General features: G+C 52.0%; 1 protein-coding gene across 1 annotated transcript in view; it reads left to right on the plus strand.

The window, feature by feature from the left end:
• Positions 1 to 788: 788 nt before the first annotated feature.
• The window catches only part of LOC137308302 (PHD finger protein 6-like), a 37,322-nt gene continuing 10,888 nt past the window's right edge, over positions 789 to 27,222 (plus strand). Inside the window, exons 1-4 of the mRNA XM_067977105.1 lie at positions 789 to 875; positions 7,852 to 7,892; positions 24,771 to 24,931; positions 25,522 to 25,623. Coding sequence (XP_067833206.1) covers positions 24,794 to 24,931; positions 25,522 to 25,623 — 240 coding nt within the window. The 5' untranslated portion in view covers positions 789 to 875; positions 7,852 to 7,892; positions 24,771 to 24,793. The remainder of the gene's footprint in view (positions 876 to 7,851; positions 7,893 to 24,770; positions 24,932 to 25,521; positions 25,624 to 27,222) is intronic.

A 27,222-nucleotide genomic window follows, 5' to 3' on the forward strand; every position in this document is an offset into this window, starting at 1 on the left:
TCCCCGGGAGAGGATTAATATTTGCACCAGGTCCCCGGGAGAGGATTAATATTTGCACCAGGTCCCCGGGAGAGGATTAATATTTGCACCAGGTCCCCGGGAGAGGGTTAATATTTGCACCAGGTCCCCGGGAGAGGATTAATATTTGCAAACTGTTCTGAGCTGCAAGGGCCAAGAGTTTTGAAAGTACGAATTTGACAAACGTTGCTGTTTGGCTCACACACACAACTCGGTCTTGGAACGCGTCCTGACGTCACTGGGACATGATGTCATGGTGACGCAGCCTTGCAGATGATGTCATGGTGACGCAGGCCGGCACATGGCTCCGCACCATTTGAATGTAACAGGAGCGGCCGCCTTTAACCGGCCGCCAGCGCCAGAACAGAATGTGCGGGGCGGCGATGCCGGGTTTTAATCACCCGGAACACAGGGGCCGGTGGGTGCCGTCGTTTGCATCTGAGTGACAGGGCCCGGGAGGGAACGGGTCTCCACTGACTGCACATACCACAGCCATTAGAATGTGGGTTGAAGCCCGTCACGGCCGTTGTGTGACTTGGATTTCCTGACACACAGCCCCCATTCTGCCGCTTTACTCACAGGACGATGCCGGAAGCCGGAACTCTCCTCAAATCTCCGCCCGACTGAAGATGCGCGCTCGCGCAAAGGGCGTGCGGTGACTGGCGCCAGAACGGACCAATCAGGAGGGGCGGAGAGGCCCTGTGTGCGCGCCCGCAGGGGGCGGGTCCGAGCCTTCCCGCGCGCTGAACGTGGTGACGTCAGCAGCTTCAGGGGTGCGTCCGGCGTGAGCCACCGCGTGCGTGCGCAGCCTGGGTCCGGGGAAGTGAGCGCGACACCGGGCGCGGGCGGATCGGGTGGTAAGTGCCGCAGTTTCCCGCTCCCCGAGAGCGCCCGCCCGCCCGGCCCCGGCCCGAGAGCGCCCGCCCGGTCCCGGCCCGAGAGCGCCCGCCCGGCCCCGGTCCCGGCCCGAGAGCGCCCGCCCGCCCGGCCCCGGTCCCGGCCCGAGAGCGCCCGCCCGCCCGGCCCCGGTCCCGGCCCGAGAGCGCCCGCCCGCCCGGCCCCGGTCCCGGCCCGAGAGCGCCCGCCCGCCCGGCCCCGGTCCCGGCCCGAGAGCGCCCGCCCGCCCGGCCCCGGTCCCGGCCCGAGAGCGCCCGCCCGCCCGGCCCCGGTCCCGGCCCGAGAGCGCCCGCCCGGCCCCGGGCCCGGCCCGAGAGCGCCCGCCCGCCCGGCCCCGGGCCCGGCCCGAGAGCGCCCGCCCGGCCCGAGAGCGCCCGCCCGCCCGGCCCCGGGCCCGGCCCGAGAGCGCCCGCCCGCCCGGCCCCGGGCCCGGCCCGAGAGCGCCCGCCCGGCCCCGGGCCCGGCCCGAGAGCGCCCGCCCGCCCGGCCCGCCCGCCCGGCCCCGGGCCCGGCCCGAGAGCGCCCGCCCGCCCGGCCCGAGAGCGCCCGCCCGCCCGGCCCGAGAGCGCCCGCCCGCCCGCCCGGCCCGAGAGCGCCCGCCCGCCCGGCCCGAGAGCGCCCGCCCGCCCGGCCCGAGAGCGCCCGCCCGCCCGGCCCGAGAGCGCCCGCCCGCCCGGCCCGAGAGCGCCCGCCCGCCCGGCCCGAGAGCGCCCGCCCGCCCGGCCCGAGAGCGCCCGCCCGCCCGGCCCGAGAGCGCCCGCCCGAGAGCGCCCGCCCGCCCGGCCCGAGAGCGCCCGCCCGCCCGGCCCGAGAGCGCCCGCCCGCCCGGCCCGAGAGCGCCCGCCCGCCCGGCCCGAGAGCGCCCGCCCGCCCGGCCCGAGAGCGCCCGCCCGCCCGGCCCGAGAGCGCCCGCCCGCCCGGCCCGAGAGCGCCCGCCCGCCCGGCCCGAGAGCGCCCGCCCGCCCGGCCCGAGAGCGCCCGCCCGCCCGGCCCGAGAGCGCCCGCCCGCCCGGCCCGAGAGCGCCCGCCCGCCCGGCCCGAGAGCGCCCGCCCGCCCGGCCCGAGAGCGCCCGCCCGCCCGGCCCGAGAGCGCCCGCCCGCCCGGCCCGAGAGCGCCCGCCCGCCCGGCCCGAGAGCGCCCGCCCGCCCGGCCCGAGAGCGCCCGCCCGCCCGGCCCGAGAGCGCCCGCCCGCCCGGCCCGAGAGCGCCCGCCCGCCCGGCCCGAGAGCGCCCGCCCGCCCGGCCCGAGAGCGCCCGCCCGCCCGGCCCGAGAGCGCCCGCCCGCCCGGCCCGAGAGCGCCCGCCCGCCCGGCCCGAGAGCGCCCGCCCGCCCGGCCCGAGAGCGCCCGCCCGCCCGGCCCCGGTCCCGGCCCGAGAGCGCCCGGCCCCGGTCCCGGCCCGAGAGCGCCCGGCCCCGGTCCCGGCCCGAGAGCGCCCGCCCGCCCGGCCCCGGTCCCGGCCCGAGAGCGCCCGCCCGCCCGGCCCGAGAGCGCCCGCCCGCCCGGCCCCGGTCCCGGCCCGAGAGCGCCCGCACGCCCGGCCCCGGTCCCGGCCCGAGAGCGCCCGGCCCCGGTCCCGGCCCGAGAGCGCCCGGCCCCGGTCCCGGCCCGAGAGCGCCCGGCCCCGGTCCCGGCCCGAGAGCGCCCGGCCCCGGTCCCGGCCCGAGAGCGCCCGCCCGGCCCCGGTCCCGGCCCGAGAGCGCCCGCCCGGCCCCGGTCCCGGCCCGAGAGCGCCCGCCCGGCCCCGGTCCCGGCCCGAGAGCGCCCGCCCGGCCCCGGTCCCGGCCCGAGAGCGCCCGCCCGGCCCCGGTCCCGGCCCGAGAGCGCCCGCCCGGCCCCGGTCCCGGCCCGAGAGCGCCCGCCCGGCCCCGGTCCCGGCCCGAGAGCGCCCGCCCGGCCCCGGTCCCGGCCCGAGAGCGCCCGCCCGGCCCCGGTCCCGGCCCGAGAGCGCCCGCCCGGCCCCGGTCCCGGCCCGAGAGCGCCCGGCCCCGGCCCGAGGGCGCCCGGCCCCGGCCCGAGGGCGCCCGGCCCCGGCCCGAGGGCGCCCGGCCCCGGCCCGAGGGCGCCCGGCCCCGGCCCGAGGGCGCCCGGCCCCGGCCCGAGGGCGCCCGGCCCCGGCCCGAGGGCGCCCGGCCCCGGCCCGAGGGCGCCCGGCCCCGGCCCGAGGGCGCCCGGCCCCGGCCCGAGGGCGCCCGGCCCCGGCCCGAGGGCGCCCGGCCCCGGCCCGAGGGCGCCCGGCCCCGGCCCGAGGGCGCCCGGCCCCGGCCCGAGGGCGCCCGGCCCCGGCCCGAGGGCGCCCGGCCCCGGCCCGAGGGCGCCCGGCCCCGGCCCGAGGGCGCCCGGCCCCGGCCCGAGGGCGCCCGGCCCCGGCCCGAGGGCGCCCGGCCCGAGGGCGCCCGGCCCCGGCCCCGGCCCGAGGGCGCCCGGCCCCGGCCCGAGGGCGCCCGGCCCGAGGGCGCCCGGCCCCGGCCCGAGGGCGCCCGGCCCCGGCCCGAGGGCGCCCGGCCCGAGGGCGCCCGGCCCCGGCCCGAGGGCGCCCGGCCCCGGCCCGAGGGCGCCCGGCCCCGGCCCGAGGGCGCCCGGCCCCGGCCCGAGGGCGCCCGGCCCCGGCCCGAGGGCGCCCGGCCCCGGCCCGAGGGCGCCCGGCCCCGGCCCGAGGGCGCCCGGCCCCGGCCCGAGGGCGCCCGGCCCCGGCCCGAGGGCGCCCGGCCCCGGCCCGAGGGCGCCCGGCCCCGGCCCGAGGGCGCCCGGCCCCGGCCCGAGGGCGCCCGGCCCCGGCCCGAGGGCGCCCGGCCCCGGCCCGAGGGCGCCCGGCCCCGGCCCCGGCCCGAGGGCGCCCGGCCCCGGCCCCGGCCCGAGGGCGCCCGGCCCCGGCCCGAGGGCGCCCGGCCCCGGCCCGAGGGCGCCCGGCCCCGGCCCGAGGGCGCCCGGCCCCGGCCCCGGCCCGAGAGCGCCCGGCCCCGGCCCCGGCCCGAGAGCGCCCGGCCCCGGCCCCGGCCCGAGAGCGCCCGGCCCCGGCCCCGGCCCGAGAGCGCCCGGCCCCGGCCCGAGAGCGCCCGGCCCCGGCCCGAGAGCGCCCGGCCCCGGCCCGAGAGCGCCCGGCCCCGGCCCGAGAGCGCCCGGCCCCGGCCCGAGAGCGCCCGGCCCCGGCCCGAGAGCGCCCGGCCCCGGCCCCGGCCCGAGAGCGCCCGGCCCCGGCCCGAGAGCGCCCGGCCCCGGCCCCGGCCCGAGAGCGCCCGGCCCCGGCCCCGGCCCGAGAGCGCCCGGCCCCGGCCCCGGCCCGAGAGCGCCCGGCCCCGGCCCCGGCCCGAGAGCGCCCGGCCCCGGCCCCGGCCCGAGAGCGCCCGGCCCCGGCCCCGGCCCGAGAGCGCCCGGCCCCGGCCCCGGCCCGAGAGCGCCCGGCCCCGGCCCGAGAGCGCCCGGCCCCGGCCCGAGAGCGCCCGGCCCCGGCCCGAGAGCGCCCGGCCCCGGCCCGAGAGCGCCCGGCCCCGGCCCGAGAGCGCCCGGCCCCGGCCCGAGAGCGCCCGGCCCCGGCCCGAGAGCGCCCGGCCCCGGCCCGAGAGCGCCCGGCCCCGGCCCGAGAGCGCCCGGCCCCGGCCCGAGAGCGCCCGGCCCCGGCCCGAGAGCGCCCGGCCCCGGCCCGAGAGCGCCCGGCCCCGGCCCGAGAGCGCCCGGCCCCGGCCCGAGAGCGCCCGGCCCCGGCCCGAGAGCGCCCGGCCCCGGCCCGAGAGCGCCCGGCCCCGGCCCGAGAGCGCCCGGCCCCGGCCCGAGAGCGCCCGGCCCCGGCCCGAGAGCGCCCGGCCCCGGCCCGAGAGCGCCCGGCCCCGGCCCGAGAGCGCCCGGCCCCGGCCCGAGAGCGCCCGGCCCCGGCCCGAGAGCGCCCGGCCCCGGCCCGAGAGCGCCCGGCCCCGGCCCGAGAGCGCCCGGCCCCGGCCCGAGAGCGCCCGGCCCCGGCCCGAGAGCGCCCGGCCCCGGCCCGAGAGCGCCCGGCCCCGGCCCGAGAGCGCCCGGCCCCGGCCCGAGAGCGCCCGGCCCCGGCCCGAGAGCGCCCGGCCCCGGCCCGAGAGCGCCCGGCCCCGGCCCGAGAGCGCCCGGCCCCGGCCCGAGAGCGCCCGGCCCGAGAGCGCCCGGCCCGAGAGCGCCCGGCCCCGGCCCGAGAGCGCCCGGCCCCGGCCCGAGAGCGCCCGGCCCCGGCCCGAGAGCGCCCGGCCCCGGCCCGAGAGCGCCCGGCCCCGGCCCGAGAGCGCCCGGCCCCGGCCCCGGCCCGAGAGCGCCCGGCCCCGGCCCCGGCCCGAGAGCGCCCGGCCCCGGCCCCGGCCCGAGAGCGCCCGGCCCCGGCCCCGGCCCGAGAGCGCCCGGCCCCGGCCCGAGAGCGCCCGGCCCCGGCCCCGGCCCGAGAGCGCCCGGCCCCGGCCCCGGCCCGAGAGCGCCCGGCCCCGGCCCGAGAGCGCCCGGCCCCGGCCCCGGCCCGAGAGCGCCCGGCCCCGGCCCGAGAGCGCCCGGCCCCGGCCCGAGAGCGCCCGGCCCCGGCCCGAGAGCGCCCGGCCCCGGCCCGAGAGCGCCCGGCCCCGGCCCGAGAGCGCCCGGCCCCGGCCCGAGAGCGCCCGGCCCCGGCCCGAGAGCGCCCGGCCCCGGCCCGAGAGCGCCCGGCCCCGGCCCGAGAGCGCCCGGCCCCGGCCCGAGAGCGCCCGGCCCCGGCCCGAGAGCGCCCGGCCCCGGCCCGAGAGCGCCCGGCCCCGGCCCGAGAGCGCCCGCCTCTCTGTTTTAAAATTCTCATCCTTGTTTTCAAATCCCTCCCTATCACCTCCTACAACCCTCTGCAATCTCTGCACTCCTGCAATTCTGGCATTTCGCACATCCCTGATTTTAATCACTCCATCATTGGCAGCCGTGCCTTCAGCTGCCTAGGCCCTAAGCTCTGGAATTCCCTCCCTAAACCTCTCCTCACTACCCTTCTCCTTTAAGACGCTTCTTAAAACCCCCCTCTTTGACCAAGCTTTTGGTCACCTGTCCTAATATCTCCTTCTGTGGCTCAGTGCCATTTTTGTCTGATAACACTGCCGTGAAGCACAATGGGACGTTTTACTATGTTAAAGGCGCTATATAAATGCAAGTTGTTATTTATCCAGTTCCCTTTTGAAAGTTATTATTGAATCTGCTTCCACCGCCCTTTCAGGCAGCGCATTCCAGATCATAACAACTCGTTTTTTAAAAAAAATTATCCTCATCTCGCCTCTGGTTCTTTTGCCAATTACCTTAAATCTCTGTCACCTGGTTACCCACCCTCCTGCCACTGGAAACAGTTTCTCCCTTATTCTATCAAAACCATCATAATTTTGAACACCTCTATTAAATCTCCCCTTAAGCTCTGGTCTGAGGAGAACAACCCCAGCTTCTCCAGTCTCTCCACATAACTGAAGTTCCTCATCCCTGGCACCATTCTAGTAAATCTCTTCTGCACCCTCTCTAAAACCTTGACATCCTAAAGTGTGGTGCCCAGAATTGGACACAATACTCCAGCTGGGGCCTAACCAGTAGTTTTATAAAGATTTAGCTTAACTTCCTTGCTTTTGTACTCTAAGCCTCTATTCATAAAGCCAAGGATCCCGTATGGTTTTATAACAGCCATCTTAACTTGTCCTGCCACCTTCAAAGATTTGTGTACATAAACCCCCGGATCTCTCTCTTTCTGCACCTCTAAAATTGTACCATTTAGTTTATATTGCCTCTCCTCGTTCTTCCTTCCAAAATGCATCACTTTGCACCTCTCTGTATTAAGTTTAATCTGCCGTGAGTCTGCCCGTTTCACCAGTCTGTCCATGTAATTTGGTCCACTTTAAAGGAATTGAAGTGTGAAATGGATAGTGGACAGTTGGATTTATTGGAATGTGATTTATAATGTTTAATAAATATGAAAGTCATTATGTATGTAGTGAATAAATGTATATCATTTCACAATATTCCACCTCTCTCAGCAGTATATTGTGCTTTTATAATGTCACAGCCAGGACAACTTGGATTTATATAGTGCCTTTAAATGTGAAACGCTCCAGTGTTCTTCACATAGATGTAATCAGGCAAAATATCTCAGTAGCAAATCTTAACTCCATGGCTTCCTTCTGTTGAGCTGCATTAGGCTGGTGCTAACATTAATGTGCCAAGAATGTTGGTACCTGGGTTCATGTCAATAGTTCAGTTGAAGGTGGCTGTCCTCCACTGGGAGGAACCATCTGAGCAGAGTCAACCGAGTTAGTGCAAAAAATGCAGAAAAGCTGTCATAGGCAGGTAATGGCAGCACCTACTTGGTCCCTTGGCAATGGTACTACTCTCTCAACTGGGGCATAGTATATTTGCACCAAGTATGTTTTATGGTTGTCTGTTTAGTATGATTTCCTCCACAGTTATCCACATGCAATACATGTATATAACAAAGGCCCAAAGGCTTTGCATAAGTGAAGTTGTGATTTTATTTGTATTTCACTTCCAGAAGAAGAGAAACTGAAAATATTCAAGAGGTGGATTAAAGTGCCATCCAGGTTATAACATTTCATGTGTTGCACACAGATTAACCAGCTGGTCCACAATGAATAACTACCTCTTTCCAGTTTTCTCCACTTCTGACATGAAGGCTGTGACTTAGAATCAAAGAGTTTACAGCACAGAAGGAGGCCAGTTGTGGCTGTGCTGGCTCTCTGAAGGAGCTATCCACTTAGTCCTTTTCTCTATACCATTTACTGAGGACACATTACTACTGAGCCCAATTCTGATGTTCATGTGAGAATGCTGATGCTAATTGTAATGCTGCAGTGCTGCCCCAAATATCAGCTAACGAAGTGCACACATGGTCGCATCCTTTGTGACCTTCCTGATGCTATGGCTTACTTCAGTGCACCATTGGTGATTTATTTTAAAGTAACTTTTATTTGTTTTCTTCCAGCTGAAAAGAGGTAACTTCTATTTGCTATACTTAACCAGTGGGTAAGTAATGCTGTTAAGTTTTACAGGTTTATAAGCTGTCATGGTTGGCATGAGTAAGAATGTCCACCATTTGTATGAAAGGATTGCTGAGGTAAATGTGAATGGGATTGTGTGTCAGTGCCCTGAGATGTAGCCTGTAGGCAGGATGTTCTGTAACTGTGACCTGATTCTTTGGGTAGAGCGTTGGATGTTGATGGAACAGAGGTCTGTTTCAGCAGAAACTACAGGCTGGTCTGGTTAGACCCGTACTGTGTACGTTTCCTGAAGTCTTGTTCAAATGGAAAGTGACTACTGATAAACATGACACTCTTTCATTAAATGAAGTTCTCCAGTAGCCAACTAATCGGATGGGCATGTTTGCTTATTTCAAATAGTGAGCCATTAAATTTGCTTCTGTACACATGCTGCACATGGATAATAACTAGTGGACATGTTCAGTTTTGGTTCATTTCACTCATTTATATAGCACCTTATGTTGAAACATCTTAGAAGGTGCTTCACAATGAATTACATTTTTGAAGTACACAGACTGTGGTTGTGTAACTTGTAATTCTGATTAAATACTCCATTCCCTGCCCAGAGTGATTGAGTATAATTGTATTTTACTACACTTGTTCTTTTTTCACCAGTGGAGATGGGGAGGGGGTCCTTTCATGACATATTTCAGACTGAATTTATTAGTATATTGTGTCCTTAAAGTAACTCGAGTAAAGTTGGTGTTACATCTAGTAATCAGTTATTTGAGCGAAGCAAATACATTCTGAGCATTTCTGGGCTTGTACAAACGTAGAATGTTACAGCACAGAAACAAGTCTTCAGTCTGTGCCCATGTTTTCCTCCCCATGCTCCACCTACTCCAATCCCACTGTCCTCACTCCTTATACTTTTAATATTTTTTTAAGCAATTATCTAAGTCCCTTCTCGAAAAATTTGTGGACTCTGCTTCAACAATGGTTTGGTGGCAAACAATTAGAACCAACCTATTGTACAAAAATGCTTTGAATTTGAAATAGCATATATTTCACACATTTCTACCTCTGCCAGTATAAGTGACTCAAAAATGAAAAAAACATAGTAATTGTGTGGAGTGCTTTGAGCCATTTTGATGTAATAGGCACTGTATAAATGTATAATTTTATATTTGATGTAACTATTTGCTCTCTGATGGACACACCTTGATGGAGTTAGATGAAGGTTGGGAGGAGATTCGTGTGGAGCATAAACACTGGTGTGGACCTGTTGGGCCAAATGGCCTGTTTCTGTGCTGTGTATTCTATGTAATTCTTCTGTTTGTTCCTGGTGGTGTTTTTGTCTAATATTCAGGTAGAGGTTTTTTAATCTGACAAAAGATCTCTACTATAATGCCCTGTCACAGTGTAATATTCCGGGGTTGGTCTGAATACTAAACATTCATTACAGAATTGAGTAAATATTACCAGAATATGTGGAAAATGTATGAATACTGACATTTTGCTTTGGTGTTCTTACAGTTTAAAAAATATATAATATCATATATCTCCGGGAAACCGTGATAGCCCATTACTCATGATCATCCCAGCTAACTAGCAACGCAGCCTCTCACTGGAAACAGAGATTTTCTTTCAGGAACTTGCCAGGCTCCCCTGTAAAGGATGGCAGCCAACTCACCCTTCGTTTCAGTTCTCTGTCCCAGAGGGCTATGCCTCTCTCTGAAGGTGTCAGGCCGTGGCTCAGTCGGTTGCACTCTCTCGCCTCTGAGTCATAGAAGGTTACAGCACAGAAGGAGGCCATTCGGCCCATCGGGTCCGCGGCAGCTCTGTGTGTGCAGTCCAGCAAGTCCCACTGCCCCACCCTATCCCCGTAGCCGTGCACATTTTTTCCTTTTAAGTACTTATCCAGTTCCCTTTTGAAGGCTATGATTGAATCTGCCTCCATCACTCCCTCAGGCAATGCATTCCAGATCCTAACCACTCGCTGTGCAAAAAGGTTTTTCCTCAAATCACCTTTGGCAAAAGAATCAATCACCTTAAATCTATGCCGCCTGGTTCTTGACCCTTCCGCCAATGGGAACAGTTTCTCTCTATTTACTCTGTCTTGATCCTTCATGATTTTGAATACCTCTATCAAATCTTCGCTCAACCTTTTCTGTTCCAAGGAGAACAATCCCAGCCTCTCCAGTCTATCCACGTAATTTAAGTCCCTCATCCCTGGAATCATTCTAGTAAATCTCCTCTGCACCCTCTCTCTAAGGCCTTCATATACTTCCTAAAGTGCAGTGCCCAGAACTGGACACAGTACTCCAGTTGTGGCCGAACCAGTGTTTTATAAAGGTTCCTCATGACTTCCTTGCTTTTGTACTCTATGCCTCTATTTATAAAGCTCAGGATCCCGGTATGCTTTCTCAACCTGCCCTGCCACCTTCAACAATTTGTGCACATATACCCCCAGATCCCTCTGTTCCTCCACCCCTTTTAGAATTGTGCCCTATAGTTTATATTGTCTCTCCTCATCACCTCACATTTTTCCATGTTAAATTTCATCTGCCACGTGTCCGCCCATGCCACCAGCCTGTCTATATCCTCTTGAAGTTTATCGCTATCCTCCTCGCTGTTCACTACCTTTCCAAGTTTTGTGTCATCTGCAAATTTTGAAATTGTGCCCTGTACCCCCAAGTCCAAATCATTAATATATATCAAGTAAAGCAGTGGTCCCAGCACTGACCCCTGGGGAACACCACTGCACACTCCTCCAGTCTGAAAAACAACTGCTCACCACTGCCCTCTGTTTCCTGTCATTTAGCCAATTCTGTATCCCCACTGCCCTCTGTTTCCTGTCATTTAGCCAATTCTGTATCCATGTTGCTATTGCCCCCTTTATTCCATGGGCCGCAATCTTAATAGCAGCCTACCATGTGGCACTTTATCAAACGCTTTTTGAAAATCCATATACACCACAGCAACTGCATTGCCCTCATCGACCCTCTCTGTTACCTCATCAAAAAATGCTCTCAAGTTGTTTAAACACGATTTGCCTTTAACAAATCCGTGCTGTCTTTCCCTAATCAATCCACACTCATCCAAGTGACTTTATTCCGTCCCGGATTATCATTTCCAAAAGTTTCCCCACCACCGAGGTTAAACTGACTGGCCTGTACTTGCTGGGTTTACCTTTACACTTTTTTTGATCAAGGCAGTAACATTTGCAAATCTCCAGTCCTCTGGCACTGCCCCCATATCCAAAGATATCTGGAAGATTATGGCCAATACCTCTGCAATTTCCCCCCTTCCCTCAGCATCTTAGGGTGCATCCCATCTGGACCAGGTGACTTATCTATCTGAAGTACAGCCAGCCTTTCAAGTACCTCTTCTTTCTCAATTTTTAGCCCATCCAGTTTCTTAACTATATCTTCCTTTACTGAGACTCTGGCAGCATCTTCTTCCTTGGTAAAAACTGATGCAAAGTACTCACTTAATACCTCAACCATGTTCACTGCCTCTATGAGCAGATCTCCTTTATGGTCCCTAATCGGCCCCACCCCTCCTTACTGTTAACATGTCTGTAGATGACTTTTGGATTCCCTTTTATGTTGGTCGCTAGTCTATTCTCATACTCTCTTTGCCCCTCTTATTTCCTTTTTCACTTCCCCTCTGAACTTTCTAGATTCTGCCTGGTTCTCACTTGTCAGATGGTCATGGTTTGAAGTCCCCACTCCAGGGATTTAAGCACAGATTTCAGGTGATTGGCAAAAGACCCAGAGGCGACATGGGGAAACGTGAGTTGTTCTGATCTGGAATGCACTGCCTGAAAGGGCGATGGAAGCAGCTTCCCAATAATAACTTTCAAAAGGGAATTGGATAAATACTTGAAAGGAAAAAATTTGCAGGGCTATGGGGAAAAAGCAGGGGAAGGCACGATGGGCCGAATGGCAGCCTCCTGTGCTGTAACATACTATACTATGATTATCCTGGGCAACAAAAAAAAACAAAACCACTTTCAAGTTCTAAGGTACTCCCACCTCTGAGTTAGTAGGTTGTGGGTACAAGCCCTCTTTCAGGAGTTGAGTACATAATCTAGGCCAACACCCCTGTCCAGTATTTAACAGGAGCTTCATTGTTAGAGGTCCCATCCTTTGGATGAGATACTAAACCAAGATCCCGTTTACTGTTCCAATGGTTCGGGTGTTAAATATCCCACGGCATTCTTTGAAGAAGAGCAGGGAGTTTGCACAGTATCCTGGCCAATATTCCTCCCTCAACCAATAGCATCTAAAAGAACAGAATAATTGGTGATTCATCTCATCGCTGTTTGTGTGAAGTGCTTTGAGACATTTTGATGTGATATGGTGCTATAAATCTAAATGCAAGTAGTATAGTACATGTATTTTACTCACTTCGATTCAGGAAGGCAGCAAGTGAGTGAGACTGCTGAAGTCTTTTGCAATTGCTTGCCTCTAATGGTACTTTAAGATTGGTTGGCAGGTGGTGTGCTGGTAGCGAAATAAGACTGTTATTCCAGAACTGGAATGTTCTGCTATCGCTGTGCTCTCTGCCATTACCTAGCGACCCAGCCAATAAATGACAAGGCCAGGGCGCTCGGATTAGGCTGCTCACAAGAGCAACTGTGGTGCTGCTCGCAGATGGAAACACACTTCTGACCATCCGTGACTCTTCCGATGCCCTCCGCCACTTTAACAGTTTCCAGTTCCCCGGCCTTAACCGTCTCCTTTTCAGCATGGATGACCAGTCCCTCGACACCTCCATCCCCCACCAGGACGGCCTGTGGGCCCCCCGCTTCTTCCTTGAACGGAGGCCCAACCAGTCCCCATCCACCACCAACCTCCTCCGCCTGGCTGAACTTGGTCTTGCGTTGAACAACTCCTCCTTTGACTCCACTCACTTCCTCCAAATAAAAGGTGTTGCTGTGGGAATCTCTACTGGTCCCTGTGCCTGCTATTTTGTGGGATAGAATCATAGAAAGATTACAGCATTCGGCCCATTGAGCACCGGCTCCATGCAAGAGCAATCCAGCTAGTCCCACTCCCCCGCCCTAGCCCTGCAAATTTTTTCTTTTCAAGTACTTACCCAGTTCCCTTTTGAAGGCCATGATTGAATCTGCCTCCACCACCCCCTCAGGCAGCGCATTCCAGATCCTAACCACTCGCTGTGTAAAAAAGATTTTCCTCATGTCACCTTTGCTGCTTTTGCCAATCACCTTAAATTTATGTCCTCTGATCTTTGGCCCTTCTGCCAATGGGAACAGTTTCTCTCTATCTACTCTGTCTGGACTCTTCATGATTTTGAATACCTATCAAATCTCCTTGCAACTGTCTCTGATCCAAGGAGAACAACCCTCCAGTCTATCCACGTAACTAAAGTCCCTCATCTCTGGAATCATTCTAGTAAATCTCTTCTGCACCCTCTCTAAGGCCTTCACATCTTTCCTAAAGTGCGGTGCCCAGAACTGGGCACAATACTCCGGTTGTGGCCGAACCAGTGTTTTATAAAGATTCATCATGACTTCCTTGCCTGTGTAATCTATGCCTCTATTTATAAAGCCCAGGATCCCGTATGCTTTTTTTAACCGCTTTCTCAATCTGCCCTGTCACCTTCAACTTGCGCACATATACCCCCAGATCTCTGTTCCTGTATCCCTTTTAGAATTGTGTCCTCTAGTTTATATTGCCTCTCCTCATTCTTCCTAACAAAATGTATCACTTTGCATTTTTCTGCATTAAATTTCATCTGCCATGTGTCCGCTGATGCCACCAGCCTGTCTATGTCCTCTTGAAGTCTATCACGATCCTCCTCGCTGTTTACCACCCTTGCAAGTTTTGTGTTATCTGCAAATTTCGAAATTGTGCCCTGTACACCAAGTCCAAGTCATTAATATATATCAAGAAAAGCTGTCCCCTGGGGAACACCACTATACACCTCCCTCCAGTCTGAAAAACAACCGTTCACAGATACATGGAACATTCCTTGTTTCAGTCCTACTCAGGCACCCTCCCTTACCTCTTTTTCTGGAACATTGATGACTGTATTGGTGGCATTTCCTGCTCTCGCCTTGAACTGGAAAATTTCAGCAACTTTGCTTCCAATTTCCACCCTTCCCTCGCCTTCATATGGTCCATCTCCGACTCTTCCCTTCCCTTCCTCGACTTCTCTATCTCCATTTCTGGGGATAGGCTGTCAACCAATATCTATCATAAGCCCATTGGCTCCCACAGCCACCTGGATTACACTTCCTCCCGCCCCGCTTCCTGTAAGGACTCTATTTCCTTCTCCCAGTTTCTCCGTCGCATCTGTTCTGACGATGCCACCTTTCACACCAGTGCTTTAGATTTTTAAAAATTCGTTCATGGGATGTGGGCGTCGCTGGTGAGGCCGGCATTTATTGCCCATCCCTAATTGCCCTTGAGAAGGTGGTGGTGAGCCGCCACCTTGAACCGCTGCAGTCCGTGTGGTGAAGGTTCTCCCACAGTGCTGTTAGGAAGGAAGTTCCAGGATTTTGACCCAGCGACGATGAAGGAACAGCGATATATTTCCAAGTCGGGATGGTGTGAGACTTGGAGGGGAACGTGCAGGTGGTGTTATTCCCATGTACCTGCTGCTCTTGTCCTTCTAGGTGGTAGAGGTCGCGGGTTTGGGAGGTGCTGTCGAAGAAGCCTTGGCGAGTTGCTGCAGTGCATCCTGTGGATGGTACACACTGCAGCCACTGTGCGCCGGAGGTGAAGGGAGTGAATGTTTTTCCTCAACTGAGGATTTCCCTCCACTGTAGTTGACAGGGCCCTCGACTGTCCTATTTCCCGCACTTCTGCCCTCACCCCTTCCCTCCCAGAATCATGATCGGGCTCACCTTCCACCCCACCACCCTCCATGTTCAACGTATCATCCTCTGCCATTTCTGCCACCTCCAGTGCGGTGCCGCCACCATCACATCTTCCCCTTTCACATTCCGAAGGGACAGCTCCATCCACGCCATCCTGGTCACCCCCAAAACCAGCTCTCCTCCCCACGGCACCTTCCTGTGCAAGCACAGGAGATGCAACCCCTGCCCCTTCACCTCTTCCCTTCCCACTGTCCAGGGCCCCAAGCACTCCTTCCAGGTGAAACTTGTACTACTTTCAATTTAGTATACTGTATTAGCTGCTCACAATGCAGTCTCCTCTACATTGGGGAGACCAAATGCAAATTGGGTGATCGCTTTGCTGAACACCTACACAAGCGTGACCCTGACCTGCCGGTTGTTTGCCATTTTAATTCCCCGTCCCACTCCCACTCTGACCTCTCTGTCCTCTGCCTCTTGCACTGTTCCAATGAAGCTCAATGTAAGCTTGAGGAACAGCACCTCATCCTTCGTTTAGGCACTTTACAACCTTCCGGACTCAACATTGATTTCAATAACTTCAGACCATCACCACTGCTCCCTTTTTTTGATTTATTGGACTGCATGAGCTGGTTATGGTTCTGCTGTATGGTTCTACTCTAGACTGACCTTTAGTTTCTTAACTTGCCCCATTACCACCCTCCTTGCCTCGCACCATCATCCCTTTGGTCATTTAATCACTCCTGCACTCAACCCTATCACAGACCTTCCCTTTTGTTCTTTCCATCCCTCCGCTCCCCCTGGCTCTGTACTTGCTTAAAAACTTTAACTCTTTAACATCTTCCAGATCTGACGAAAGGTCTTCGACCTGAAACGTTAACTGTTTCTTTCTCCACAGATGCTGCCTGACTTGCTGAGCTTCTCCAGCATTTTTTGTTTTTACCTCTGACCACTTTATGGGCAAAGAACAAAAATTTTGTGAGCAGGGGAGAGAAAGGACCAGTGTGATTTTGGGGGGAGGGATGTGTGAGGCAGGGCAGGGGGGTGAAAGTGCAAGAGAAGGGTTTTTAGGAGAAGGCAACGTGAGGTCTTTAGAAAGGCAATCCAGGGGGCAGGGGCATAGCAAGTTATCCAGATGGGAATTTGCGAACTGTTTATGTTTAAAATACTGTGCGCAATTTCCTCTTTCTCTTTTTACTTCTTCTCACTATCTAAAATGAGCAATCCAGTTCAGTTCAGAGGATGGCGAATACAAAGCAGCATCACTAATACAATAGAAATTAAAACGTGAATGCTGTAAATATGAAACAAGATGGAAGTCGCACTAGAAATATTAACCTATTTTTCTATTGCTGACTAACCTCTGTACTTCCAGGATTTTCTATTTTTATCCCACTTAATACATCCTATGCTCCGATAACAGCAGCTGCCCTAATAGCACGGTAAAATGGCACTACCAATTCTTATTGCCAAAAAAGTGACTTTTTTTTTTGCAATGTACGGTTCCTAATGTGAGAATACATTAAATGCCTTTCAATATTGTGTGCGCTATTTTTGGGGGAAAATTACTATACTCTCTAAGAACATAAGAAATAGGAGCAGGAATAGGGCTTCAGATTTCTGGGGCATTGGGACCAGTTCTGGGGCAGGAGGGATGTGTTAAAGATGGACCGGGTTGCACCTCAACAGAGCTGGGACCAGTGTCCTCGTGGGGAGGTTAACTAGTGCTGTGAGGGAGGGTTTAAACTAATTTGGCAGGGGGGTGGGCACTAGGAGGAAAGAGAGGAGAAACAAGGTGCACAGAGGACTGGGAGGGACAAGTAGCACTAGAGTAAAGAGCAGTTCAAAAATATGAGGGATCAGACAGGGCAAATGCAAGGCAGTCTATGATGAGATTGGAGTGCATGTGCGTAAATGCACATAGTGTGGTAAATAAGGTTGGTGAGCTGCAGGCTCAAGTGCCACATGGGGGTCCTAGTGCAAGAAAATCAAAAGGTTAGTATGCAGGTGCAGCAGGTGATCAAGAAGGCCAACGGAATGTTGGCTTTTATTGCTAGGGGGATAGAATATAAAAACAGGGAGGTATTGCTGCAGTTATATAAGGTATTGGTGAGACCGCACCTGGAATACTGCATACAGTTTTGGTGTCCATACTTAAGAAAAGACATACTTGCTCTCGAGGCAGTACAAAGAAGGTTCACTCGGTTAATCCCGGGGATGAGGGGGCGGACATATGAGGAGAGGTTGAGTAGATTGGGACTCTACTCATTGGCGTTCAGAAGAATGAGAGGCGATCTTATTGAAACATATAAGATTGTGAAGGGGCTTGATCGGGTGGATGCGGTAAGGATGTTCCCAAGGATGGGTGAAACTAGAACTAGGGGGCATAATCTTAGAATAAGGGGCTGCTCTTTCAAAACTGAGATGAGGAGAAACTTCTTCACTCAGAGGGTGGTAGGTCTGTGGAATTTGCTGCCCCAGGAAGCTGTGGAAGCTACATCATTAAATAGATTTAAAACAGAAATAGACAGTTTCCGAGAAGTAAAGGGAATTCGGGGTTACGGGGAGCGGGCAGGAAATTGGACGTGAATTTAAATTTGAGGTTAGGATCAGATCAGCCATGATCTTATTGAATGACGGAGCAGGCTCGAGGGGCCGATTGGCCTACTCCTGCTCCTATTTCTTATGTTCTTATGGGACTATAATATAGAGGCAATAACAGAGACCTGGCTCAAAGAAGGGGAAGATTGGGTACTTAATATTCCTGACTACAAGGTATTCAGGAAAGATAGGGAAGGAAAGAAAGGGGGTGGCAGTATTGATCAAAGAAACTATTATAGCACTGGAAAAGGATCATGTAGTTGAGGGGTCAAAGACAATCTATTTGGTTAGAATTAAGGGACAATAGAGGAGCTATTATGCTACTGGGTGTATACACTACAGGCCACCAAATAGTGGGAAGGAGATAGAGGAGAACGTTTGCAGGCAAATTACAGAAAGATGCAAGAACTGTGGAGTAGTGATAATGAGGGACTTCAATTATCCCAATATAGACTGGGACAGTAACAGTGTAAAGGGCAAAGAGGGGGAGGAATTCCTGAAATGTGTTCGAGAACTTTCTTGATCAGTGTGTTTCCAGCCCAATGAGGAAGCAAACAGTGCTGCATCTAGTTCTGGGAATGAAGTGGGGCAGTGGAGCATGTTTCAGTGGGGAGCATTTGGGGAGCAGTGATCATAATATCATTAGGTTTAGAATAGTTATGGAAAAGGACAAGGAAAATGGTTAACTGGAGCAGGGCAAATTACAGTGAGTTAAAAAGGGATCTTGCCCAGGTGGATTGGAATCAAAAATTGGCAGGCAAAACAGTAATTGAACAATGAGAGGCCTTCAAGGAGATGGTTCGGGTACAGAGTAGACACATTTCTGCGAAGGGGAAAGGAAGGGCATCCAAAGCTAGAGCTCCCTGAATGACTAAAGATATAGAAATAAAATGAAACAGAAAAAGGAGGCTTATGATGTATGTATGGTTCATAATACAGTAGAGATCAAGGCTGAATACAGAAAATAAAGAGATCTAAAAAAAGTGGAATAGGAGGAGCAAAGAGAGAGTATAAAAATAGATTAGTGGCTAACTTAAAAGGGAACCTAGAAGTGTTTTATAAACATATAAATAGTAAAAGGGTAGTCAAAAAGTAGTATTTGTTGTCTGCTGTTGTTTTTTTTTATTTTTCGTTAATTATTGTTTTTCTTATTTTTATTGTTTTTTTAGTGCCGATAGGGACAAAAAAGATCATCTTGTAGAGGCCCAAAGGGCATGGCTGAGCTACTAAATAAATAAATACTACGCATCGGTCTTCACTGGAGAAGAGGATGCTGCCATTGTAGCAGTAAAGGAGGAGGTAGTATCGATATTAGATGGGATAAAAATAGATAAAGAGGAGGTACTTAAAAGATTGGCAGTACTCAAAGTAAAAAAAAAAAGTTTTTGGACAAACCTTTTTATACAACGAGTGGTTAGGATCTGGAATGCACTGCCCGAGGGGGTGGTGGAGGCAGATTCAATCGTGGCCTTCAAAAGGGAACTGGATAAGTACTTGAAGGGAAAAAAATTGCAGGGCTACGGGGAAAGGGCGGGGGAGTGGGACTAGTTGGATTGATCTTGCAGAGAGCTGGCACTGTCTCGATGGGCTGAATGGCCTCCTTCCGTGCTGTAACCATTCTATGATAAAAGTCATCTGGTCCAGATAGGATGCATCCGAGGTTACTGAGGGAAATAAGGGTGGAAATTGTGGAGGCTCAGGCCACAATCTTCCAATCCTCCTTAGATATGAGGATGGTGCCGGAGGATTGCAAATGTTATACCCCGTTCAAAAAAGGGGAGAGTGATAAACCCGGCAATTACAGGCCAGTCAGCCTAACATTGGTGGTAGGGAAACTTTGAGACAGTAATCCGGGATAAAATAAATTGGCACTTGGAAAAGTATGGGGTAATTAATGAAAGTCAGTGCAGATTTGTTAAAGGAAAATAGTGCTTGACTAACTTGATTGAGTTCTCTGAAGTAACGGAGAGGGTTGATGAGGGTAGTGCAGTTGATGTATATATGGACTTTCAAAAGGCATTTGATAAAGTATCACATAATAGGCTTGTTAGCAAAATTAAAGCCCATGGGATTAAAATGACACTGGCAGCATGGATACAAAATTGGTCACGGGACAGAAAGCAGAGTATTAGTGAACGGTTGTTTTTCCAGACTGGAGGGAAGTATACAATGGTGGTCCCCAGGGGTCAGTATTAGGGCCACTGCTCTCTTTAATATATATTAATGACCTGGACTTGCATATAGAGGGTATAATTTCAAAGTTTGCAGACAATATGAAACTTGGAAATGTGGTAAACAATGTGGAGGAGAGTAACGGACTTCAGGAGGACATAGACAATCTGGTGAAATGGGCAGACACATGGAAAATGAAATTTAATGCAGAGAGGTGTGAAGTGATGCATTTTGGTAGGAAGAATGAGGAGAAGCAATATTAACTAAATGGTACAATTTTAAAGTGAGTGCAGGAACAGAGAGACCTGGGGGTGTGTGCACACAAATCTTTGAAGGTGGCAGGACAAGTTGAGAAAGCTGTTAAAAAAGCATATGGGATCCTTGGCTTTATAAATAGAGGCATAGAGTACAAAAGCAAGGAAGTGATGTTAAATCTTTATAAATCACTGGTTAGGCCTCAACTGGAATATTGCCTTCAATTCTGGGCATCACACTTTAGGAAGGATGTCAAGGCCTTTTAGCGAATGCAGAGGAGATTTACTAGAATGGTTCCAGAGATGAGGGACTGGAGATGCTGGGGTTGTTCTCCTTAGAGTAGAAAAGGTTAAGGGGAGATTTGATAGAAGTGTTCAAAATCATGAATGGTTTTGACAGAGTAAATAAGGTGAACTTGTTTCAAGTAACAGAAGTGTCGGTAACCAGAGGACACGCATTTAAGGTGATCGCTAAAAGAGCCAGATGCGACATGAGGAAACATTTTTTACACGGCCAGTTATGGTCTGGAATGCGCTGCCTGGAGGGGTGGTGGAAGCAGTTTCAATAGTAACTTTTAAAAGGGAATTAGATAAATACTTGAAGGGAAAAGAGCAGGGGAATGGGACTAATTGGATAGCTTTCAAAGAGCCAGCACAGCATGATGGACAGAATGGCCTCCTCCTGTGCTGTACCTACTGTGATACTATGACAAAGACCAAAGTCATCAATTGGGAGGAAAAGCTGATTTTAAAGGGATGATAATGGAACTAGGGAAAATAACCTGGAAAAATTTACTGACAAAGAAATAGAACAGCAGTGGGAAACATTTAAAACAGCGGTCCATAGAGTCCAGGAGAAATATATCCCACTAAAAAGCAAGAACAAACTAGCCAGTAATGATACACCATGGGTGAATAAAGAAATAAGGGCAAAATTGAAACTAGAGAGACAAGGGACACACTGAGTGCATAGATGACAAAGGAGAGGATGACAGAAGGGAATACGAAAAGGTTAGGAAAGATGTTTTTTTTAAAAAAAACAATTAGGAATCTTTATAAAACACTGGTTCGGCCACAACCGGAGTATTGTATCCAGTTCTGGGCACCGCACTTTAGGAAGGATGTGAAGGCCTTAGAGAGGGTGCAGAAGAGATTTACGAGAATGATTCCAGGGATGAGGGACTTTAGTTACATGGATAAACTGGAGAAGCTGGGGTTGTTCTCCTTGGAACAGAGATGGTTGCAAGGAGATTTGATGGAGGTATTCAAAATCATGAAGGGTCTAGACAGAGTAGATAGAGAGAAACTGTTCCCATTGGCGGAAGGGTCAAGGACCAGAGGACGTAGATTTAAGGTGATTGGCAAAAGAACCAAAGGCGACATGAGGAAAATCGTTTTTCCACAGCGAGTGGTTAGGATCTGGAATGCACTGCCCGAGGGGGTGGTGGAGGCAGATTCAATCATGGCCTTCAAAAGGGAACTGGATAAGTACTTGAAAGGAAAAGAATTGCAGGGCTACGGGGAGTGGGACTAGCTGGATTGCTCTTGCATAGAGCCGGCGTGGACTCGATGGGCCAAATGACCTCCTTCCGTGCTGTAACCGTCTATGATTCTATTCTATGAAGGCAAAGAGAAACTATGAAATTAAATTATCAAGGAATATAAAAAGAAATAAAGTATTCTACAGACACATAAATAACAAAAGAAAAATCAGGATAGGGATAGGGCCTCTAAGGGATACACAATAAACTCACAGGTAATGACAGTGAAATGGCAGGAAAAGTAAATAATTACTTTGCCTCAGTATTTACCAGGGAGACGAACAAGGTGGTCATGACAAAAGAAATAAAGACATTTAAGATAGAAAGGGGGAGATAATTGATAAACTAATTAAACTTAGAGAGGATAAAACCCCGGGCCTGGATGAATTGCATCCATGCATATTAAATGAAGTTAGGGAGGAGATAGCAGAGGCACTATTACATATATATAAAAATTCATTACAAATGAGAATAGTGCCAGAGGACTGGCCGACAGTTAATGTGATTCCTATATTTAAAAAGGGAGTTAGAACAAGTCCAGGGAACTGTAGACAGTTAGCTTAACGTCGGTGGTAGGAAAGATAATAGAATCCTTACTCAAAGATGTAATAGAAAAACATCTAGAAACCGAAAATATAATAAAGAATGGTCAGCACAGATAGCAAAAGTGACGGTCATGCTTGACCAACCCCCTTGTTGAATTCTTTGAAGAAGTAACAGAAAGGGAGACAAAGTTAATGGAGTAGATGTAATATATTTGGATTTTCAAAAGGCCTTCGATAAGGTATCACATAATAGACTCATGACTAAGGTCAGAGCATGTAGAGTCAGGGAACAAGCAGCCGAATGGCTAGCAAGCTGGCCTGAAAACAGAGAGTAGGGATTAATGGTAGTTACTCAGACTGGCAAAAGGTAGGAAGTGGTGTTCCACAAGGATCAGTGCTGGGACCACTGTTCACCATTTACACAAACAATTTGGACTCTGGAATCGGAAGGACAATTTCAAAATTTGCAGACGACACCAAATTGGGGGGTACAGTCAATACCGAGGAGGACTGCGACAAAATACAGGAAGACATTAATAAACTTGCAGAATGGGTGTGTAATTGGCAAATGAATTTCAGTATAGGTAAGTATTCCATTTTGCTAGGAACAATAAGAGGGCCCTGTACTGCTTGGATAATAAGCTAAATGGGGTAAAGTAGAGGGATCTGGAGGTACAATGCACAAATCACTAAAAGTAGCAACGCTGGTTGATAAGGCCATATAAAAAGCAAACCGGGGTTCATTTCTCGATGGATAGAATTGAAAAGCAGAGAAGTTATGTTGCACTTGTATAGAACCTTGGTTAGACCACACTTGGAGTACTGTGACCAGCTCTGGTCTCCATATTATTAAAAGGATATAGAGGCACTGTAGAAAGTGCAAAAAAATTTACTAGGAAGATATCAGAACTGAGAGATTATACGTATCAGGAAAGATTGAACAGGCTTTGGGGCTCTTTAGAAAAGAGAAGGCCTAAAGGGTGACCTGATAGAGGTCTTTAAGATTATGAAAGGGTTTGATCGGGTAGATGGGGAGACCAGAACTAGGAGCCATAAATATAAGATAGTCACTAAAAAATTCAATAGGGAATTCAGGAGAAACTTCTTTACCCAGAGAGTGGTGAGAATGTGGAACTTGCTACCACAAGGAGTAATTGAGGTGAATAAGAAATAGGAGCAGGAGTAGGCCATATGGCCCCTCGAGCCTGCTCCGCCATTCAGTCAGATCATGGCTGATCTTCAACCTCCATTCCACTTTCCTGCCCTATTCCTATATCCCTTGATTCCCCTAGTCCAAAAATCTATCAATCTCAGCTTTGAATATACTCAACAGCCCTCTGGGGTGGAGAATTCCAAAGATTCACAACCCTCTGAGTGAAGAAATTCCTCCTCATCTCAGTCCTAAATGCTGACCCTTTATCCTAAGACTGCCTTCTAGTTCTAGACTTTCCAGCCAGGGGAAACAGCCCCTCAGCATCTACCCTGTCAAGCCCCCTCAGAATTTTATACCTTTCAATGAGATCACCTCTGATTCTTCTAACAGCTTAGATACATTTAAGGGGAAGCTAGACGAACACATGTGGGCAAAAGGAATAGAAGGATATGCTGATAGGGTGAGATGAAGTTGGGAGGGAAGAGGCTGGTGTGGAGCATAAACACCGGCATGGACCTGTTGGGCAAAATGGTCTGTTTCTGTGCATTGTATGTAATTATATTTACCTGATTAACTAATCATTTGTCTTGATTATGGCACATCTGGAACACTAGAATCTTCATGTCCATTTGGCTCAGTGGTATCACTCTCATCTGACTCAGAAGGTTGTGTTCAAGCCCCAACCAATCCAGAGACTTGAGCACAAAATCTAGGCTGATGCTTCAGTGCCGCACAGTTGGAGGTGCCGACTTTCTTGTCGCGACTGCTGCCCCACCTATTATGGGATTGAGTTAATATGAATTAGATACATTTGCAAGGTGAGGTACCACCCCAAGTAATGTCGGAGGGAAAGAAAATCAATTGAGTATCACAAAATGCTCCATTTTTCTATATATAGAAGACTTGAAGCAGTGTAAGCAGAGGTTCTGTTGTGATCATGCAGATATGATTGATTTCAGTCACTACATTTCTTGTCGATGTGTCTGAGGTTTCAGAGGTGTTGCACACTCTGCTTCCGATTTCGTGTCTGATGGCAGTTCTCAAACTTGCTGACTTTCAAGGAGCTCGAATTGCTACCCTGACTGTTTCTGTTCTTGCACACTAATCTCAGAAGAACATGTGCATTACTGTGGTGTGACTTTACCCTTTCCCCAGTTATTTTTATCTGCAGCTTGCTAAGTGGCATGTCTAGATTGGTGCTAATACGTTTCAAAGCCTTTTTGATTAAACATCCTAAAGACAATTTCTGTCATTAGAAACCAAAGTTTCTAACTTCAGTCCTGGTTTATTATTAAATTAATTGCTGGTTTGCACAAGAATGTTTTCATTATCTATTGGTGTACAATAGCTATGGGGAGATCCTATCAAATGTTAAGCTTACCTAAATATTAACTGTGGTTTCTTGTTATGTACACGTTTACAGTGATCCTGGTAACGCAATTATGATGGACTAGATACGTCAAGAAAAAATAAAATACATAGGCAGTTAAAAAGATAACGGCATTTCCATATAGAACTTAAAATTGCTTGACATGTTGTTAAATGCATTCAGACATGTAAAAAAAAGAAATTAGGTGCACTGGACATCGTAAGCTTCATAAGAAAGTCATAATGTAAAGCATATTATCTCTTGAAACTAGTTTTGGGTTCTCCCCCATTTTACTAAATTGGACTTTTTAAAACGAGGCACTTACCAGCCTGATATTGTAAATACTAAAAAGGTCTTAAAGCTATAAATGTGCCAACTAATCTTGCCAATCCCTTCCAATCACTCAACTTTTTATGTCTTTCTATATACTTTCTTTAAGATTCCAGTTTGAGGACAATTTGAATGATGGCTGATTCCAAGGGGAAGAGAAGGGGTTCAAGACAACCAAAATGTGGTTTCTGTAAACTAAATAAAGAGGAGCATTGTGGTCAATTGTTAGTAGCCCAAAGTCAGAAGATGGCAGCACATCACAGATGTATGGTAAGTGAAGAGAAGAGGTAATCATCTAGAATCCTAACCTAACAATTGGGTTGACAGTGATGCTTCCCCCACCTTCAGATATTTCCACGTCTCTCCTGAAGTTAGCAAATCCTAAGTACGGTTGGCTGGTGCTGCTGACTCTTGGCTGCTGTACTCAAATGATGAATGAGCCTGGATAATGGGTGTTGAAGAGGTGCATGATTAGGGCTCAATCTTATTGCATGAATGCTTCCAGCAGTTAGTCACTGGATAGCAATTGGGATCGTGAACCCATTGCACAAGCATTCACCCATTGAGATAATGCGACAGCAGAGAAGTGCGGACATCTCTATAGACTCATCAATAGCCCTCCCTCAGTAATGAGCCATCCCACTTTCAGCTGGGCTAGTTTCCCTCCATTACTTAGATTGGCAGTGTCTCTTCTCCCACTCACCCTGACCTCCCAGGTTATAGTGGTCCAAATGCTACATAAACCCATCTACCATGTGTTATGTTTGGAGATTTTCAGTTTTGTAATCTGACAGACTCTGCAGGAAAATAACATGTTGTTTGTACAGCAGCAAGCTGATACTTTTTCTTGCTATTTCTAGTTATTTTCATCTGCTCTAGTGACCTCACATTCTGAGAATGAGACCCTTGGAGGCTTCTTGCTTGAAGATATCAAGAAGGAAATAAAAAGAGGAAATAAACTGGTTTGTGGCTTTCGTAATTATTCTTTGTGACATTCTGTAGTGAATTTTGAGGCTCGTGTGCAAAGTGTACATACACGTGCCTTGATTTTTGTAAAATATGTACAGAGATATCTTTGGAGGAAGAGTGGCTACATTTTTGCTTTTATGAATGTCTGTAATTTACTGGTTTCCAATTTCTAAAGGTGCTGTGTAAGTAGCAACTGAATCAGACGCTGCTCTTTGGCCTGGTGGGTAAAGTCACCTCATGGTGTAGCACTGAGCTATACCAACCCGAAGGACTCCGGTTTCATTCCTAGTCTTTGCTAAGGTTGCTGATCTACCCAGGTATAGTGGGGGTGCCGTGATTAGCATCAGCACTGCTGGGCTAGCAAGGGGGCAAACAACCAGCATACCTGCTCCTGCACCCAATCCAATAACTCCTACTGGAGCACATGGATTTAGGTCTCCCATGGATACTCTTGGGTTCAGTGACGTCATTCACTCTCATTAGCAGTCAGTAGGTCTTTTATAGGAGTTGACTCTCACTGTCCTATCTACACGTGCAATAGCATAACCCCAGGATGTTACAATAGTGTTGCCTTGTGAACTGGACTGGGTGCTTGTATCTTTTGCATGTATGTTTCTTCAATCTCTCTGAAGGCAGACCAAGTTAATACTGGGTGAGGTTAAGCTGCTTTATTCCACAATGAGGTGAAATGTACAGAGGAGCAGTTATAATCAGTTTCACTTGGTTCAGTCAGTACAACTTATATTCGTGTAATGATACAAACTGAAGATCGTGCCATGCTTTAGCACATCAGTGGATCATCTGTTGATTTAAAGAGATCATCTAACTGTCCTCCAGCATTTCTAACCTGATCTCACAAAGCCCTCACAGCTGTACCTTTAGTAAACTCACTGCTGCGACAGCCTTGCTGTTCCAAAGGCCCCTCACTTTGTCTCCCTGTCTGTCCTGTTATCCTCTGCCTCACAGACCAACAGTGATCAAAGGGTTTTTCAACATAATAGGTGAGAGGTGTTCTTCTGAATACCTGAACAAGCTAACAAATTGCTTATTGTTTAGTCTCTGGGAGAAACAGCTTCCATTTAAGGTGCCTTTTTTAAACACATTAGAATACACATTGCTTTTAAAAACCCAGCATTAAATGTAACTTTTTTCTAAATTCTTTGTGAAAAACTGGTCAAAAGATCCTGAAACTTGCCAGTACATATGGGCATCGGGTGAGAATAAATTCAGGGTGGCAGTGACTGGTCTGCTACCACTCACTGCCGAGACTCACCAGTAGGGAATGACCACTAGACAAGGCTCTTGACCTCCAGAGAGCTGATGCTTTCAGCAGAGGATGGAGGAAAGTTGGAAGATAAAAGCTGCACCAAACCTACATAACATGAAGTAGCTCCATATATTGCCAGTGAAGAGCATCACTGACTGACTCGCTTGTGCGCTTGCGTCGTGTTTGAATAAAGCAAAACTAAAACATTAGCTCCCTCAAGATGGCTAAGGAAGTTAATATGGAAACTCATCCAAAGCAGATTCTTTTAATTTGATTAAAATGTTTCTAAATGTTTTACTATATTTAGAGACACCAGGCAGGGCCA

This window comes from Heptranchias perlo, unplaced genomic scaffold, assembly GCF_035084215.1.
Source record: "Heptranchias perlo isolate sHepPer1 unplaced genomic scaffold, sHepPer1.hap1 HAP1_SCAFFOLD_1278, whole genome shotgun sequence".
In the NCBI taxonomy this organism is placed as follows: domain Eukaryota; kingdom Metazoa; phylum Chordata; class Chondrichthyes; order Hexanchiformes; family Hexanchidae; genus Heptranchias; species Heptranchias perlo.